The 20465-nt window shown below is 38.5% G+C and overlaps 1 protein-coding gene across 1 annotated transcript in view; it reads right to left on the bottom strand.

Moving 5' to 3' along the window:
* Positions 1–325: 325 nt before the first annotated feature.
* Positions 326–20465, bottom strand: part of SPAG1 (sperm associated antigen 1) — a 71564-nt gene continuing 51424 nt past the window's right edge. Inside the window, exons 10-18 of the mRNA XM_008574784.1 lie at positions 20326–20457; positions 19858–19957; positions 13612–13764; positions 9180–9346; positions 8030–8162; positions 5930–6056; positions 3031–3195; positions 1478–1846; positions 326–1371 (exon numbers count right to left, since the gene is read on the bottom strand). Coding sequence (XP_008573006.1) covers positions 1240–1371; positions 1478–1846; positions 3031–3195; positions 5930–6056; positions 8030–8162; positions 9180–9346; positions 13612–13764; positions 19858–19957; positions 20326–20457 — 1478 coding nt within the window. The 3' untranslated portion in view covers positions 326–1239. The remainder of the gene's footprint in view (positions 1372–1477; positions 1847–3030; positions 3196–5929; positions 6057–8029; positions 8163–9179; positions 9347–13611; positions 13765–19857; positions 19958–20325; positions 20458–20465) is intronic.

Raw genomic sequence — 20465 nt, 5'->3', positions numbered from 1 at the left:
CCGGTTCCCGCTCACTGGCTGAGCGCGGTGCGGGCGCAACACCGAGGGTTGCTATCCCATTACCGGTCAGTAAAAAAGACAAAAAAGGAAAAAAAAAAAAAAAAAAACAATAGATTTTCACTTATGAATAAAGGAAAGAACAATTTAAATGAAAAATGGCACAGTTCAAAAGATACCATGATGGTTTTTTAAATATTATATTTTAAATAATAATATGGAGATAATGGAGATATTAATATTCATCTTCATTTCTAAATGAACAAGAAAATCTCCAGAAAAAGGGAATTGACTATGGCCTACAGGAATAAATGACAGTACATTGATAGAGACCTGAAACCTGAATGTTTTATTGTAAGAAATACCTTTACTTTGACCCAGTTAATAAAGGAGCTTAAAATATGACAAGAATTCTTCACTTCCCTTTTTGCAGTAAAGGAATACAGTCATAAAAACAGAAAACAAAGGAGGGAGGGGGAAAGTTAAATATTTGGGGGAAATATGGGGGTGACAATTAAATATAAATGCAGGTTTACTTTGCTTTTATATAGTGGTTGTTTTATTGCTTTTATAAGCAATATATAAGGGAGCTAGTAAAAACTGGTAGAAATTTTTGGCAATTTTTGTTCTTAATTACTAGGCAATGCTTCCATGTTAGAAAAAATAAGTTCCTCTTATAGCTCTAAATTAATAAACCCATTTTATTTAATAATCATTTCATGTTATAGACTACAAGGCTGCATTTCATTTTAACTGATGGCAATAGACAAGTACTAGTATAAAATAGGATTTGTGTATATCTTAGAAGGGTATAAAGTGATATAATAATCACTATTAATGACTTTCACTTTTAAAAAAGAATTTTAAAGAAATTCATTTCTATCAAACTTATGAGGACTCCTTCACAACCCAAAGAAGTTCAATTTTACTCAAATTTTTAACAGATGAGTTACTAAAAGAAAATGTATACTATAAATTAAACTGTTTTTAACAAGTTCCAAATATACTTATTATTAAATATAAAGATGTTGGCTCTTGTACATAAGAAAATATTTACAACTAATAAAAAGTAGATTGTAGAAATACATGTTCTGTGTATAAAAATAAGAAAAATGTTTTATAGTCCAGACCGAGGGATCTTTTCTAAGCCAGGTTTTGTCCATGCAGCTCTGTTACAATACCATCTCATTAGCATTACAGGAACACATACATGCACGGAAGAAATGTAACAGTCATCTTGATTTAAAGCTCATATTGCCTTTTTAGGGCCTGTACATCTTCTAAAGTAAAATGGTGGTTTTGTATGTTTGAAAGGTCATCAAATAACTGTCCAATTTGCTCCTTTTGTCCCTTGCTAATTAGTGTCAACATCATCTGAAAGAAGGAAAAAAATTATATTAGCATAAAAAAATTAACGTTTTAAAGTTACAGAAACCCTAAAAAAAATCAATCTCTATTAATAAAATATATTGCCACTTACCTTAAACCTTTCTGCTTTACTCAGATATAAGAGATGTTGATATACCAATGAGGGATCTTTATCAATAAGATTATTTTTCAGAGACTGAATGAGGAGGAGAAATGTATCTCCTTCAAGTTTGTTACTCAACAACATTGGCAAATCTTTTGGTGCAGTGATGGCTAAAAGGTGTGCACAGGCTTCTTTGTCTTTTCTAGTATTGATAGCATTTATAACCTGACCGAATTCATAGGCATTATTAGGCTTGGAGATCTGAAGTTTTTCAGAGTGTTCTTGTGGCCCATTGCTTTCATCTCCCTTCTCAGAATCAAGGCAGTCAGTGGAGACGTCCTCTGAGGTTCTTTCAGGCTCTTCACTGCCTCCATACACCTTCATGAAAAAAAGATTGTACTGTGACAATGAACGGCAGTCACCACACACATCCTAAGTTACATTTGTCAAAATGGGAACTGAAAACTGCAAGTAGACAGTATTTTATCAAGTTCTAAGTGAAAAATATGTAATTTATAATAAACTGTAAAATCTATAATATTTTTTAGGAAAAGAACTTTTAGGGTATAAGAATCCAATTCATGGGCGGGCTGATTAACTCAGTTGGTTGGAGCATGCTGCTGATAACACCAAGGTCAAGAGTTCAGATCTCCAAACTGGCCAGCCACCCAGGAAAAAAAAAAAGAATCCAATTAATAAAAGATTAACAAAAGTATTACGTTCTAAAAACTATTTTTACACTGAAAATACAACAAAACTTTATTTTTAGATCTTTCCATGAATAAAACTGTTGTATTAAAAAAGGCCTGTAACAATTCTGTCTTTTTCATGATAAATTTCACGTTTACCTTAACAGAGAAGTGAACGTATATTTTTCACTTCTTTTAAAAGTTTTTTCTTTCTTCCTTAAAGGGAAAAAACTTTCTAGCTTCTCTCACATATTTTCCTCTTATTCTTAGTGGAAATATAAGACTGTAAATGGGATATTAGCATTCATGAGTGTACAGGAATTCACGGCCTGACATTCTTCACTAAAGGCAAAGCAAAACATTTCAGTTATCTAAAAGCAAAAAGGCAGATTTGATTCTGATGTCGTCCAAGATCTCTGATGATGCAGTCTTAATTTTAATTCAGTGTGCTTAAAAGGTCTGAGTCAATACGGAAAATCTCCATGGGTGTGGCTTGCAAGGCCCCTGAAACTGAATCAGTCCTGTCAGGATTCTCCAGGTCTACCCTGATGCAAAGCTCAATGGCCATAGGTTCCCAATACCCTCTGCAGTGGAAGCAGACAAATCTCAGGCCAAATGGAGGGCAGGCAAAGAAGGTAAGAACTTTAGTAATGCAGTGACCCCCGAAACCATCTATGAACCCATGTTGGGAAATACAATGTCTAATGATGTAGCAAAGACTAAAGTCTTTATAACTGGTTAAAATCTTTTCATTGATTATTAGGATAAAAATGCAAAATTAAGAAATTTTTGTAGAACTCATAGGAATATGACCTTAGAATCCCATATAAGATCCCCAAAAGAGTACTTTAAAAGATAATCAAATGCAAATACCTCCTGAATCTCAATTTTCCTTCTCTCCTTTTCTTTGTTCCATGGTGCTGTATTATCCTTAATATTAAGGAATTTGGTTACCTCTTCCAGTTCCATCTTTGCCTCAACAATACTTGGGTCTAATAGGAGAACTTTATTGAGATCAGTTAAGCTTTCCTGATAATTCTGAAAATAGGAAGACAGAGAACTTAATTTTCATAAATAAAAGAAGTGGCTCGATTAGCCTGAGTGAGAGTGATGGAGCGAGTTGTGCAGTGTGTGCAGGAGTTCCCATTGTATCACCCTTATAGAGTGGGCTATAGGGCAAGTCTGCAGCTAAAATAGTATAACTCATAACACAGAACATCTACTAGAGAAGAGCACAGAATACAGAGTTAGAAAACCCAAGCTCAATTCTATATCAACACAGCCTTCCCAGTCCTTAACACATGGTAGGTACTTGTCTGCTAATGGAATAAATGAAAGAATGAACATCCTCATTTCAGCACCTACTAACAGTGAAACTTAAACATGATCCTACTTTACCTCTCTGAGCTGCAGCTTTCTTTTTTTTTTTTTGGGTGGCTAGCTGGTAAGGGGATCCAAACCCCATGAGCTTGGTGTTACAAAGCTGCATTCTAATCAACTGAGCTAACTGGACAGTCCTAGTTTTCTCATCTTCAAAATACGGATAGCAAAAGCTCTATTCTAATTTTTGCAAAGCAGTACCAAGGAATAAATGAATAAATAAAATATGAATGGTTTAAACCTATAATGGGCTATACAAATGGTAGTTAACATGCCCTTGTTCTATGAAATCTTTCAAAGTTATTTACTGTTCAAAATAGGCTGGAGTCAACATTTAAATTCCATAAGAGTCAGACAATACACTGGAGAGGCTGAGGGGGAAAAAACAGAATCTAAGATTATTAAGACATGGTCACTGAATCTAGTAGCAGAGACAGATGCCACAAAACTACAGTCTGCTGTCACAGGCCATGATCTAGAACTATAGACTAGACTTATATTTTGATTAAACCAAATTGTGAGGATTCCAAGAATTGCAATGATGTGTAACCTCTCTAAGTATTCATGACACATTGATGACAGCATGCACTGGAGGCTGAGCCACAGGTAAGCTAAGATAGTGCTTATGTGACCTTCCTGGGGGACTAGCTGTGATGTCACATCACTTCCCCTTCCCCCCAGCAACACACCAGAGCAAAAGTGATGTGTTTAAAGGGATAACCTTAAATCTGCTCTAATTTATAAAAAGGTAAATTACTTACAAACTATAGTACATTATATACTATTAGCAACAAATTTCCACATACCACTGTGTTACAATGGCACAGTTGGAATCTACTAGAAAAAAATGACATTGTATTTAAATGTTCGGTGTTCTAGGCGAGTGACTATACATGAAAGGCAAGGGAGTGGGCTGGGAGGACAGTCGTCCGGGGGATGGATTCCAGGACATCCAGCGGATATCAAAACCTTAGATGCTCAAGTCCCTGATATAAAATGATGTATATTTATTTATAACCTATGCACATCCTCCTGTATATTTTTTTAATTATTTATATTTCTCCTGTATACTTCAAGTCTTCTCTAGATTTCCTTATAATACAATGGAAATGCTATGTAGATAGTTGCTATACTCTATTGTTTAAGGAATTATGACAAGAAAAAAGTCTACATATTCAGTACAGATGCAATTTTTTTCCTCAAGTATTTTTGATCCTCATTGGTTGAATCCATAGATACAGAGGGCAGACTATTACTTTACTCTCACAATAGCCCTATAAATATTAACTTCGATTGTTCCCATTTTTAAAATGAGGAAACTGAGACATAAAGAAATAATCTTTGGGATGATCACGGCAGCAATGACCAGAAGGTGGATGATAATTCACTGTGGAGCTCAGGTTATGCTGAAGGAAAGAAGCCAAAGAGTAGAGTACATTATATATGATTATATTTATGGTAATGTTAAAAAAATTAATCTATAGTGATAGAAACTAGGTGAATGGTTGCCTGGGGGTAGGGTTGGAGGGTGGGAGATTGATTGCAAAGGGGCCCAGGAAACCTTCTGGAGAGATAGTAATGTTCTTTATCTTGACTGGGATGGTGGCTACAAGGAATATACATTTATGGGAAGTCAATGACCTGAACATTTAGAATGTGTGAATTCCATTGTATTAGACCTAAATAAAATTGACTTTTAAAAAATACCATTTCAGGAAATGCCATTTTCCAATTCTTGTTGGTTTTTCCTTGTGATGTTATTTTCTACATATACGAACATTCATTCATCAAGATTTCTATGCAGAATAATCTGCATAAAGAAAGTGTAATTATACAATACCTATTTCTTCTAAATTAATGGTGTGGTCTTCTTAGAGAAGAATTCTATAGTCTCACACTGACTGTCAGACGGCTTAAGGACCAGATCACTCTATGCTTCCAAATCTCTGACATAACTTCCATTCTGTATGTCTTCCACTTCCATTCTGATATGTTTCTACCCATCTTCCCTTCTGATGCCTTCCCCTACCCTACCTGCAACCCAATCCTTGCTGGAGGAAGCAGTGGCACTGACAGTGGCTTGCAGCAAGTCAGTAACAAACCTTCCTGTCCCTTAAGGTGAACCTATTATCACTAACAATACTGCTTAGAAACTTAGAGAATAAATCAAAATTGAGGGGCTAGAAAGAATTTTAGAAATTATCTAGCTCCTTGTTACAGCTGGGGTGAAATCTAAGGCCTATTTCCAGGTTTTAGGATTAGTTAGTATAGTACCAGGATTCAGTCCCAGGATTACATCACTCCCATTCCACAATCCTGAGATTTGTGTTCATGAAAACCACTTGTTTTGTTTGGAGCTGCAATTTACATATTAAAAGGAAGATTTCCTCACCTTGAGTCCTTTATGAGCGAGAGCTCGTCTGTAGCACGCTTTCACATTCCCGTTATCTATACGAAGTGCCTGGTCACAATCCTGCTTTGCCTCTTCAAACTGACACAACTTCAAGTAGCAGAGTGCTCTGGCATGAAGTAATGGAACTCAGTATTAGGAAAGGTAAACATAACACATCTGTAAATTTAGGCAGCTAATAAAAACCAGAAAATAGCTCAATAAGTCTCTTTCTATACCACAGCTGTTTCAATTGAAACTTAACATTTAACTCCAAAAATGGTACTCTCTTGCAGTGCATGAAATTATGGCACTGGGGATACAGCTGCAAACAAAATACAGTCCCAGCCCTCAAGGAAGATGCAGTCTAGAGGACGAGAAAGACAATTAAGCAAGCAATAAAATCTGTACAGGATGCTCTGGGAATAAAGAGCTGAGAACCACCTCACATCTGGTGGGGCCGAGCAGTCAGGGAAGACTTCCGGGAAGAGGTGACATTTAAGTTGAAACCCAGAGTATGAAATGAAAAGAATCCAATGCCAAGGCATTGGGTTGAAAGAGTTAAGATGGAGATAGGGGACAGTGGAGGCCAAGCACACAGCATGTGCACAGACCTACAATGGGAGAGGACATGGTGCTCTTCATGAATTCAGAAAAGTTCCATATGGCTGAAGTGCAGGGATGAGGCTGGAAGAGTAGGCAGGCCAGATCAGGAAGGGCCTTGTAAATCATGGCAAGAAAAGTAGAGCTTTACCCTGAGCTTAATAGAAGTCTGCTAAAGGATTTTTAATAGAGGCTGACATGTTCACCCTGTTTTAGAAAGATCACTCTAGCAGCAAGTTGGAGAATGAGACAAGAGGGAACAAGCCTGTTCAAGGACACACCATGGAGCATGTTGCATACATTGATAAGACAGCAGTGGCCCAGAGCAGGGGAGTGATGGTGGGCAGAAAGGGTCATGCTGAAGAGGTATTTAGAAGGTAGGACCATGCGAGCTTGCTGACTAATTGGAAGAGGGAGGTCAGGGAAAGGGAGGCATTTGCCAGGGATGACAACTGGCCGAGTGCAGAAGGGAGTGGAGTGTTCAGGTCTGGAGCTCAGAAGACAAGAGATTTGGGAGACATAATTGTAAGGTGGTAAATGGAGCTGTAGAGAGGATGAAATGGCCCTGAGAGGATGTAGAGTGAAAAAGGGATCTAAACCTCCAGAATCCCAAGAATACCAGGGAAAGAAAAGCCAGCAGAAGGAGAAGAGAAGAAATGCAATGAGCTGTCTGCCACTGCAGCCAAGGGAAGATGGGGGTGTCCTGGAAAACTGAGTAGCCAGTGATGCCCAATCCTACAGAGGCTGAGCAGGGAAAGGACAGAAAGTGATCTGTTGGACTTAGTGATACTATTTTTGGTAAAAAGGTTACTAGTAGAGAAAAACAGGTATGAAAACATAGTAAGAGATTAAGAATTTATCTGAAATAACTAGAAAAATGTGTGTTGAGTCCCTCTTTAGGGACCTATCCCTTATTCCTCCTGTCACTCCAGACTCTACTCACTCCCCCAAAATTCCCAAATCACCATATTCTAGACAGGTATCTTTACCACATGTGGTAAAGAGGGCACCCAAACAGCATTCTAGAACAATCTGCCCATCCTAACTGCACTCTATAAAAAAAAAAGATACTGGTCTCTTCTCTCAGCTCTTTGGGAAAAAAAGGGGCATTGCTCCATAAGCCACTAGTTTGAAAAGCCATCGATGCCCATTTCTCCCATGCTGGACCATGCCCAGGCTCAACTCACTGCAGCAAGGCCAGATGGCCAGGAAAGGCCGAATCAGACCAGCACCACGCAAAGTGGCAAGGATGACACGGCCCATATCAGACCTCCTATCCTTCCCACACCCCACGTTTCCAGTCTCTCCAGAACTCCTATGGCCCCAACTCTTTCAGAAACACTCACTTAGGACAGTTTGCTATATAAAGTCCTAGAACCTGACAAAAAGCTTTGGCAATCAATTAATTTTACTAATAAAATAATTTAACATTAAAAATAACTTGCTTTTAATAATCAAAACCATTAACATAAGAAATATATAATGTTACAATGAACTTGCCTGTTTGTATATATGGCACATTCCTTGTTGTTAATCTTTAAGCATTCAGTGTATTTACTAAGGGCATCTTTATAGTTTTTGCCCTTTACACATTGATTTCCTTCTTCCTTAAGGGCTTTAAACATTTTTTCATCTATGGGACCCAAAAAAAAAAAAGGAAGTACAAGTATTCACATAAACACCTCTACATAATCTTAAGCAATAAATCTAAAAATCTTCTGATAGATGTATGGAATTTATGATATAAACTTGGAATGTAAATGATAATCTTATTTGTCCCTCTGCACAAATTGCATAAAATATTAGCTAATTTTTTATCTTTTATTTCAAGTCACAGAATATTTATGCCTACGTTTCATGTTTCAAAAGATCTCACACAATGGGGTCAAATGATACTTCCCCTGAATCCTGGTCTATAAACAGTAAAATAGAATAGACCCCTCCCCTCGATTTGCCAGAAAACTTTCCTCAAATGTTTATCCTCCAATATTTTTAAACCTTTGGTAGGTGTCCATTCTCACTTACTGTCAGTAAACACATATTAACAGAAAAATTCAGAAAGAGCTGATTACACCTGTGCTTATGATTTGCTGCTACAGTTATATATGCAATTTGTTAATAATAAACAGCTCACCTCTACTGAGCAATTGCTTTGTGTCAGGCCCCATTAATAACGGACTCTAAAAAACTAGAGACTCCATGCTTTTCCTAGGAGTGCTAAATCATCTAAAAGCTTTGACAGATGTTCCTTGTCTGTTCTTTCTGGCAAAAACAGTAAGTGTCCCACACTAGCCATTTGAACATATATATATATGTTGTTGTGGAGTTTTATTTTATTTTAAAGACATCATCTTAGTCCTTTTGCCTCATCATATATATGGGCTCTATATAGAGAGAGAGACGTCATATATATATATATATGGTCTACTAGAGAGCTATATGCTACTTAATTCTTTTTCTTCCTAATAATAATGCTGACTTAACCTTTATTGAGAAGTTACTATAAGTCAGCACATGTGCTAAGTATTTATATACATATCTACATTTATGAGAACCACCTCATGTAATAGTTATCTCTCTGCTTTACTGTGAATTTTATGCACATGGCTCAAGATAACCTTCAGAAGAAATGAGTGCAGGCTTCCCACACCTGTGATGCCCAGCTGGTGATGGCTGTTGGAATCTCCTGCTTGGTCTTGGATCATCTCTGCTGCAGGACACCAAGCTCGCAGTGGCGCAGAAGTGGGCACAGTAGGAATGGGTGAGAGCTTCTCCCGCCAGTTTGGTCCATCCAGCTCCATTAAAATTCTTGTTATTCTAAAGAGAAAATGAGTGTTCTCTATTGACCATGCAATTTGCTTTTTATATTACTGAAGTTCAGATCAAGAGTAAGATTTACAAATGCTATCTATGCATGTGTATAGTTCCTTGTAGAAAAAACACAATTTTAGCTATTTTCTGTCCACATAAACTGTTTCCAAAAGGACTTTTTAAAGTTGCCGTAAACGATGTAACTTGAGAGCATTTTTTAATTAAAAGAAAAAAAATAGACATTTTTAATTTGTTAGAAAAAGTTTAATGCATATACAGTGAAATTTAAATTTTTGAGAAAATGAAATACAGAACTAAAATTTAGGGGACCTAGAAGAAATGGCCCCATAATATTAAGTGCAATTACTAAATTGATAATGTGTTCCTCTTGAGAATAATCAGATGTACTTTAGAATTTCTATGCCCAAACTGTACACTGAGGTGGCTGCAGACAGGTGTACAAAAATGCTAAAACTGATGAGGACTACCTGTAATGTGGAATATTGCTTTTCCTAAAAACATTTACATGTACTTAAGATACTCTTTCTTACCTTGTATTTTTTTCATCTCTAAAATTATCCACTTTCCTTTACATATGAATAATGACGAAAAAACAGGATACTGAAGTCTGCTACCAGGGCCTTTATATTAATGAGATTTACCGATGGCCATCATAAAATTCAGATAGACATCCTCGATCATCACTTTCTTATTATTTTTAGGACATACAAAATGTTATACTTAGATTTAAAGTTGAATTATGTCTTTAGGGTCAATCTGGTTAAAAAAAGGTACTTCACAAGGCAAAGAAGATATACTGGTAATTAGTAAAATACATTCAAGTTAGTTAATTCAGTATGTCTCATGTACTTTTTTGTGTAAAAATTTTTATATTTATATGTAGACAAATATACATACTTTCCCTACAGTTTCTTAAACTGAAATTTCAGTAGCAATCTTTGGTTATGATAAATAAATTTCATGTTTTAGTGTAAAAAAATAAATTTGAAAATTAATGTATAACCACCCATAATTGCAGAAGAGAAAGAAGCTTTAGAAAAAAGAATTTTCAAGCAAAACTTGTATTACCAGCAGAGAGGAAGGAAGAAGCAGCTGAAAAGAGATGATGTGTTGCCAGGGAGTAAATAAGTATATGCAGGGAAATTTAACATGTAAGATTCCTGGAGGGGAAGAGAGGAATATGGTTAATGGACAACAGAAACAAAATACTGATGTTTAAATTAAGAAAAATAGTAAGATGCTGTTTAATTTTCTATAACAAACTGGAATAAATGGAAAAGCAAGCATAAATATGGATTCACAAAAAGGAATAGCGAGGTTTTTAAAATGGATATTTTATATTTAAAAAAACATATGGCAAAACCAGACAAAGCTGCCTCATCTTCTTATAAAGCAATATATCAATAAGAACTATTTAATTAAAAAATGACTTAAGTCTTAAAAGTCAACTGGTATAGAAGAACCTTCTTGAGTACATGTAAGAAATATAATTCAAACAGTTAAACATAGGACTACCATATGACCTAGTAATTCCAGTGAAAACAGATACGCGAACAAAAACGTACCCGTGAATGTTCACAGCAGCACTATTCACAACATCCAAAAGGTGGAAACAACCCAAATGTCCATCAGTTGATGAATGGACAAACAAGAGGTGATGTACACATACACATAATGGAATATTATTCAGCCATAAAATGAAATAAAGTACTGACACATGCTACACCATGGACGGACCTTGAAAGCATTATGCTAAGTGAACAAAGCCAAACACAAAATGTCACATATTCTATGACTCTATTTTTATGAAATATCCAAAATAGATAAATCCACAGACAGAAAGCAGACTGGCGGTGCCAGGGGACAGGGGAAGGAGAACAGGGAGTGACTGCTTAATGGTCACAGAGTTTCCTTTCAGGGTGATGAAAATGTTTTGACACTGGAAAGAAACGATGGTTGCACAACACTGTGAGTGCACTAAATGCCACTTTAAAGTAGTTAATTTTATGTTATGTGAATTTTACCTCAATTTTTAAAAAAAGTATAATAAGTTCAGAAATGTGAGTAATCACGGTGTAATCATGGTCTCTCAGACACACTTCTCCCTTCAAACTACTCAGCCTACTGCTAATATATATTTCCTACAATACCTTTTCATCAGCCTCTCCTCTCTGTCAGATACTTCGGGTGTCTTCTCTGTGAGAAGAACCTACTTTATCCAACTGTATTTGAAAACTACCAGGCAGAGGACGAGGCATATTGAAAGCAAAGCCCCGAAGCACAGGAGTGAACTATGCTTTCTGCTGGAGAATGCACTCATTCAGCACATTGCTTTCCTCCGTCCTGCACACGGATCAACACATTTTTATTGAGGGTTTCTACTGTACAAGGTACTGCAGCTACAAAGATGGATAGAACACAATTCCTGACTTCAAGGACCTCCAAGTAGAGAGACAGGAAAAGAATTTTACAAAAAGAGAGAGATGGAGAATGTAAAAACAATATGGAAAAAGTTGGGTAATAGAAGAAGGCACCATGTTATTGGGGCACTGAGAAAGAGAACCTAAGGTGTGTGTATGGGGTGGGGAGAGATGGTGGATCAGTGCAAGTTGTTTCCTAGAGGAAGCAAGTTCTCTCCTAAAGGATGAGAAGGAGTTAAGCAGACAAAAAGGGGGAAGGGCCTGCAGGCATATGTAGGGAGGCAGCGGTTGACATGCAGAGAGGCAGCTGTGCAGCACCAGGTAAGACTACTTGATTTTATAAGCTCAAGATCAAGGAGTCTATAGTTGCCTGGAGGTTCAGTCTCATCCCACTCTGCCACAAATAGCCAATATTTTTCCCTTTCTTTTAGTCAGGCTGGGATCAGACAGGTTCCCTGTGATCACCAAGTGGAAGCTACAGGGAATGGCTGTTGGCTCTGCATGCAGCTCTTGCCAATACTTTTCTCCAAAATGGACTGGGACCACGAGGGAAGAGAAGGCAAGATTTAAAAAATGAATTAATGTGAAACATGCCATTCTCACTTTCTACAATTTTGCTCAAGGTCTCGTCACATTCTATCAGCACCTTCAGGGCTGGCCCGTTAGCGCAGTTGGTTAGAGCATGGTGTTACAACACCAAGGTAAAGGGTTTGGATCCCCACACTTGCCAGTCACCAAAAAAAAAAAAAAAAAAAAAAAAAAAAAAAAAAAATCAGCACCCTTCAAATACCACCTCAAGTGCTCTCTCTGCAACAACCATAGCCCACACAGACAAAGGTAGCCCGACCTCTCCATGTTCCACCCCTACCTTACTGTGTAACGAATTTTCCCACCTAGGGATAATCTGTCTTACGTTAAATTTTCCTCCTAGCTATATCCTAGTTTGCTTAAAGGCAGAGACCATATCATTTTTTTTTCTCCTCTTGTCTTTTATGGGGGGACAAGGGCATGGTACACTAGACCAGCACAGAGTACAGTGTAACACATAAATATTTGAGAAGTTATTCTTTGGGCAAATGGGATCAGAAAATATTATATATAGCTAGAAATGTTATCCAACTAGTAATTTTCAAACTTCACCTGAAAGCAATTTCAGAAGTCTAGAAATTCTTACCTTCCCATTCTCACTCGGGGAGAGTAGCTTCTAATGTAAATTAGATCCAAATTATTTGCTATTTCACCATTATAAATTAATACTCATCCTAGATGACTGTTTACTGACAAGGATATATAACACAAATATCTAGCAGGCTCATAAAGACATTATTTCTCCTGAGGAGAAACAACAGGTATGTTTCCACTGACAGATGTGGTGCCAGTGAACATCTGCAAATCCTGTGGGAGCAGAGGATTCAACAAGACAGTTTTCACTACAGTTCTGGATCTTGTCCTATAGTAATACTAATTTACGACATCAACGAAAACACTTTCCCAACACCACAGATATTTTAGCAGCACACATAAGCTATGTACGCTGTGTTATTAAAAAGAAAACATTCCCTGAACAGTAACAAATGAACCAGGAAACAAATATAAAGGTATTAGAGGACAACTTAAATCGTATTAAGGGATAGCTAGAAATAAAGTTAGAGAGAGAGAACCATTCAGTTTAATGGAGTGAAAGGCAATCATTTATAAAGGCAATCATTTATGTAAGGTAAATAACAGAACATGTCTTTGCTTTGACATCTTTCTTAAAGGGCGGAAAGAGAAAAAATCTAATTCCATTAAAAAATAACTGGGTCTGGTAGCTGCCTCAGGTTAGATTACCTGTTAACACCATCGTTTGCTAGCTGGATTCCACAGTCTATTTGCAATACTGTTTTATAGTCCACATAAGCTTTCCCATACTGCTCTAAGGTTTCATAGGCCATTGCTCGTCGCAGAAGAGGCTTCATTGAGAATGGGTGAAGTTCCAGAGCCCTAAAGAAGACACAAATATTAGATATCATCTATTTTGAAAATTACTCTAATTTATAGTTAACTAAATATATACTGCAATACTGGACTCAAATATTACATATCTGATATTTCATCTTGGGGATCAGACAACATACCAGAAAGGCAAACCCAGAGTAGCCGAACAGTTAAGTTAGTGGTCACTTCCTTCTAACCCTGTACCAAAGTGCTCTGGCATTTACTCTTCCCCCACTGAGGAGTGAGCTCCCTGGCGGCCTGCCTCAGCCTCCCCAACGCCCTACCAGAGTCCAGCAGGTTGCTAAGGCAGAGCAGGGTTTCAACAGATTCTTATTATTGACAGATTAAAAGGAAAATTCTTATTTGAACCCATGTATTTAATAAGGCACCTACTATAGAACCACAAATACTTGTATTACATTTAAAAACTCAGCTCTCTAAAACTTACTACAATTCATTATGATTTACTTGCTGCAAAAGGGCTTCAAAAATAGACCACCAAAGATGTATTTCAAGGTTCTGTTACTTGATTTTGTTTGAAGTAAATGTTTAAAGCAACTTCAGTATTTAATGTACTTCATTGTACTCTGAAATAAAACATAAAATCAATTGTATTTATGAATGAAAACTATTGTACTCTTGGTTCTGACAAAATTAACTGAAGCTGTAAAGAAGTCCTCCATGCAGAGATCCTACGAAGGGACTTTCTTTTCTTTTCTTTTCTTTTTTTTTTTTGTCTTTTTTCCGTGTCCGGCAACGGATCGCAACCCTCAGTGTTGCCCCCGTACTGGACCGGGGACCGGCAACGGGATTGCAAACCTCGGTGTTGCTCCCGCGCCTTGCTCAGCCAGTGAGCGGGAACCGGTCTGTATGTGGGATCCGAACCCTCGGGCAGGAGCGCCGCTGCGCTTCCCAAGCGGCACACTATCCAGTGCGCCACCGGGCCGGCCCAGGGACTTTCTATATAATCTATTAACCAGAATCTGCAGCAGACTGTCCACATTGGAGGTGCACGTTTGTTCTTTTTGTTAACTCTTATGCTATAAGCAGTATATAAAAATTAAGGGCTGGCTGGTTACTCGGTTAGAGAGTGGTGTTATAATACCAAGGTCAAGGGTTCAGATTCCTGTACTGGCCAGCTGTCAAAAAAAAAAAAAAAAGTTAATTTGACTCGGGGAAAGCAAGAGCGAGGGCTGCTTTAACATTTTTTCCCCAATAGTCTTAGAAATCTGCTGTCTACTCCTGCCTACAATGATTTGGCAAGGAGGAAGCATTGATAGAATATCTGCTATGTGCTAGTCACTGTAGACTCTCATCTAATCTCGCAACAAACCTGCAAGGTAAATTCTAATATGTTTATTATTCAGGTGAGGAAATTAAGAGACATGCAGAAATGTGCTCACATGTCAGTTCTTCTAAATGTGAGCTTCATGAAGGCAGGCGCGTTGCCTGCCCTTAGCACCACTGTACTCCCAGCCCTAGATCAACACCCGGGCTGTGAGAGGCCCTCAGCAAACACCACCTGAGGAGCCCTTAGATCTGGCACTCTTACTACCACAAACACACACTAAACCACCGCAAGAGAAGGAAACCCGAGTTATCTACCTTCACAATTCTCCACATCATACAGATACTCAACTGCACATGTGGGAGCCCTTCTGGGCTTTGTACCATGGAAATTATTCTAGAGATTCTGTTAAACCTAATTGGCTTCATTTCTCTGACAAATAACCAATTTCATTCTGAGTGGGTGTTAACATTGAGTGATTTTAACAATCATCTTTGTGTTGTGATGGTTTTTTTAAGTTTGCCATAATAGGAATGTATTACTTTTATAATCAGTAAAACTTATCTAAAAAATAAAATTAAAATCAGATAAAAATACTTAAAACACTAGATGATAGATCCCCGGGCATCAGGATCTGTGACCTGTACCACTGCGTTAAATCTAGCTTACTTTCATGCATAGGGGATATTAAACTACTCGGACAGAGATTGTAAATGTGTCCCTTTCACAACCACATGACTACCTCCACTTCACAGCAGACTTCCAACAACCAAGGTGCTATTCTCCAATCAAGATGGCACAGAGCCAAGCGAGGGATCTAAAATTGATGAGATAAATTTAATTTTTAGCACCTTCTAGCCTAGTAAATGCAATCTTTAACCACAATCCAGAAAATGAATATGAGCTTATGAATGGAAATTCCATTAAGGAAAAAGCACAACCATTCATAAAAACGAACAAGCAAAGAGATATTTTAACCAGAGCTTACAAAAGAGGCTGTCTATTCACTTAACACAGTTAAGCGTCTTCTAATTTCAAGTCTCCTTGAGAGTAGCAAAGATAAGCCAAGGCAGAAAATTACTACGTAACATTCATTTATATTTAGTTTGTCAAATTCTCGTCAGTGGAAAGGCACCAAAAGATCTTTGATGTGCCCAAAATTTTCCCTGACAGATGGGAAAAGTGAAGATTTTCTGAAAGCTGATAAGCAATTATAAGAATAAAAAGTAATTTCTACAATAATACTTTCAGACTTTTGCTTAGGCATCATAACCCTTTTTCACGTATTATCCGAGGCCTGAAATACAAGGGGTCTTCAAAAAGTTCATACAAAATGTGTACTATGAAAAAACTACACATGGATTTCAAAATGTTTTTGTACCAAAATAAACTTGTACTAACTTGTTATAATATATCTGAATTGGACCTAGTTTGAGGAACTAAGAAGGATAAAGTGGTCTGAAAAGAGCCTCTATCAGAGCAACATGAATTATGCTAAAATTGAAGCAAGAAAAAATATCGAATTTATGGTGAAGCTTGGGTGGAAGAATGGTGAAATCACTGATGCTTTACAAAAAGTTTACGGGGAGAACACATCAAAGAAATCAGTTTACAAATGGATGACTCGTAAGAAAGGATGAGACAATGTTGAAGATGAAGCCCATGGCAGCAGACCACCCACATAAATTTATGAGGAAATAATTCATCTTGTTTGTGCCCTAATTAAAGAGGACTGATGATTAACAGAAGAAACAACAGCCACACCATAGGCCTCTCAATTGGTTCAGCTTACACAATTCTGACTGAAAAATTATAATTGAGCAAACTTTCCACTCAATGGGAGCCAAAACTGTTGCCCAGATCAGTTGCAGACAAGAGCAGAGCTTTCAATGGAAATTTTAGACAAGTGGATCAAGATCCTGAAACATTTTTTCAAAGAATTGCAGCAGGAGACGAAATGTGACTTTACCAGTATGATCCCGAAGACAAAGTACAATCAAGGGCATGGCTACCAAGAGGTGGAAGTGGTTCAGTCAAAGCAAAAGCACACAGGTCAAGAGCAAACGTCATGGCAACAGTTTTTTGGGATGCTCAAGGCATTTTGCATATTGACTTTCTGGGGGACCAAAAAACAACAACATTTGCTTATTACTATAATGCCTTCAGAAAGTTAGCCAAAGCTTAGTATAAAAATGCTCAAGAAAGCTTCACCAGGGCCGGCCCAGTGGCGCACTGGAGAGTGCACCACTTGGGAGTGTGGCGGCGCTCCCGCCAAGGGTTCGGATCCCATGTGGAGACCGGTTCCCACTCACTGGCTGAGCGTGGTGCGGGCGCAACACCGAGGGTTGCGATCCCGTTACCAGTCAGTAAAAAAGACCAAAAAAAAAAGGAAAAAAAAAAAAAAAGCTTCACCAGACAGTCCTTCACAAGGAAAATGCTCCTGCTCATTCCTCTCATCAAATAAGGTCAATTTTGCAAGAGCTTCAGTGGGAAATCACTGGGTATCTACCTTACAGTCCTGATTTGGTTCCTCCTGATTTCTTTTTATTTCCTAATCTTAAAAAGTCTTTAAAGGGCATCCATTTTTCTTTAGTTAATATAAAAGATTGCATTGACATGGTTAAATTCCCAGGACTCTGAGTTCTTTAGGGATGGCTAGTATCATGGCTTACAAACAGTGTCTTGAATTTGTAGCTTATGTTAAGAAACAAAGTTTATGTTTTTTATTTTTACTTTTTAATTCCATTTTTCCACAAACTTTTTGAAGTCCCCTTGTAGAAATATGGAAATGCTGTGGTGAGGAGAGGGCTGGGCCTGGAGCCCTATGAGGTCCTCAATTATCCCTTAAACTCCCAATACTGATTCTCCAAACATACCCCTGGGAAATTCCTATGCTCCTCAGAATCTAGACATTTAAAATCAAATGGTAGTGTTTCTCCAAAATAGGTTAGTCTCTATGGAGGTCAGCACTGATCAGCAGAGCTGGATTCCTTGGCCTGGAACATAGCTCCTGTCTAAGGACACCCTACCTAAACTGACACCTCCCTCCCTCCCCGACAGGCCATCTCTTGCTCTCTCCCATGACATGCCCCTGTTCTAGTCTCCCTGGACACCATGGCTGGAGTCCCATCTTTGACTTCCTCTTGGGTCTACACTGAAACACAGTGAATTTTAGGCAGTAAACATCTGCCTCCTTAAAAGATCTCATCAAAGGACAAAGTGAATCCACTGCTTTGCAGCAGCCCTAACTATAGGAGTTCCAAATTTTAACTAGAGTCCTGACCTCGCTCACTGTAAGAAGGCCTAAGACAAGTCTGAAAGGGAATATATTAGAAATAGATACTCGAGCTGAAAGGATGTTACCTGCAAATCACAACATGCCTGGTATCCAACAAATTCTGGTCTTGTTGGTTAGTTATGAGCAGTGGTAAAAATGTTCAACAACTGGCTCTCTGGGAAAAGAAAAAAGTAAAAAAGCCCAGATTTGTGGCATTTGCCAGTTTTCACGGTATTAGTACTACCACTATGGCAGATTTCAAGTTACCAACTTGACATCAACCAGCTCACAAAATCCCGAAAATATAATAACTCATGTGAGCCAGCACAACCATGGATGGGGTCTAAAGTCAGGCCAAAGAGAATATAAATATTATTTACTTTTTATTTGAATATGTAAAGTTGGCAAAAAAATCCAAGTGCCTCAGGCTTTCTTCTTAAACTGCGGGCACAGATACTGACAAGATTTACCTATACTGATAAACTGATACTGCCAATGAAAAAAATAATAAATTGTTCACCTTATAAACATAGTGTCCACATAACTTATTGTCCAAACTAGGGCTTCTGAGAGTGGACAGGGGTGATATAAACGATTTATATGAGACAACAGGAGTAAACCAGAACTGTATTAGTCAAACCAGGACATGACTTCTTATTTTTTTAGACACACTAATAGTAGCTTCTTGCCAAAGGGCTTCTGAAGCAGGCTTATTACTTATTGGTAAAAGAGAACAATATGTTTTATTCGTGTAAATATATTCCTCCATCCCAGCAGGTAACCTATTCAGTACCATGGGTTACTCCCGTGCTTCAAGGGGTACAGAGCTCTATCAGACTCCTGTTCTCAAGGAGTTTAAATCCACTGCAGTGGATGACATAAGACCTGCAGGTGTGCCCAAGTGTCAGTGCAGGGCTTACAGACCTACAGATAACCAGGGAGCCTGAGGCAACCAGGAAGGCAGAGAGGACAGGCAGCTGAGCAGGGATTTCAGAAGCAAAAATGGACAGAGGGCACTACCAACACTGGGGACACCACAGGCAAAAGCCCAGAGAACAGGGTGGACATTGTAAGGAAGTGGTCCACTGGAGAGGACCAGTGGGAGAGGGAAGCTTGTTTGGGGGGCAATGTGGTGACAGAGAAGTTTATGATTATCTGGAAAACAATACTGAGCCTAAAGACCTGTTTGAAACAATCCGGACAAAATAATGCTTCAGGAAAAGTTATTCTGATGCCACAGTGGACCGGAACTAGTAATTAGGCTTCTCCAGCTGTCTGGGAGTGATGTGAAAAGAGCATGAATTAGGGTGGTGGCACTGGAAATGAAAAAAGTTTGCACAATCTTCTGTAACTGTCTTCATCCGTGTAAGAGAGAATTTATGATTTTTACATACTAATCAATTAACATACCTTAAAACTATCTGAAGAAATTAGACCGTTACACAAAAAATTGGGTAGGATATTAATTAAACATTGCATTTATCACATTGAAATGATAACAATCTCTTGACAAACCTGAAAACATGCTGTTTACCTGTTACAATCTTCAATGCAGCCACTGCAGTTTCCTTCTTTTAGGTAACACGCTGCTCTATTTGAATATAAGATACTTAGATCATCTGCACTCTCACTTCCTAAAATCACATTTAATAATTACAGTTAAAATCCATTAGCAAAATCACAGTTACGAATTAAAAGACAACTGAGGTCTCCACTGGCACTGCAGTCCTACAGACTGCTGATCATGCAGAGCTCCCAGGAGCCGTCTATGTCCGCAATGGCCACAGAGGGAAAGCCCACAGGGACAGATGCCAACGTGCCCGGCCGGGCACATGCTCCTCATTCCATGGTATTGCTCACATAGGTCAAGTCGCACACCGCCCTTAGTCACCAGGAAGGAATGCCCAGATGCAAGCGCCCATCACTCGGGAGGCGGCCTGCGCCTCTCCCGGGGACCCCCTCAGGGTCGCGTGACTGCCGCCGCGGGGCCTGGGGAGCCTACCTGCAGGCTGCAGCTGCGCCAGCGCCGCCGAGTACATGCGGGCCGCCTCGGCGAACTGCCCGCTTTTGAACAGCTCGTTGCCCTGGCTCTTCAGGGCGGCGGGGCCCACCGGGGCCGCGGGGGGCGCGGCGGCTGCGGCG

This window comes from Galeopterus variegatus, unplaced genomic scaffold (assembly GCF_000696425.1).
Source record: "Galeopterus variegatus unplaced genomic scaffold, G_variegatus-3.0.2 Scaffold1103, whole genome shotgun sequence".
Taxonomy (NCBI): Eukaryota; Metazoa; Chordata; class Mammalia; order Dermoptera; family Cynocephalidae; genus Galeopterus; species Galeopterus variegatus.
Note: the sequence above shows the minus strand (reverse complement) of the source record. Positions and strands in the feature narration are given on the sequence as shown.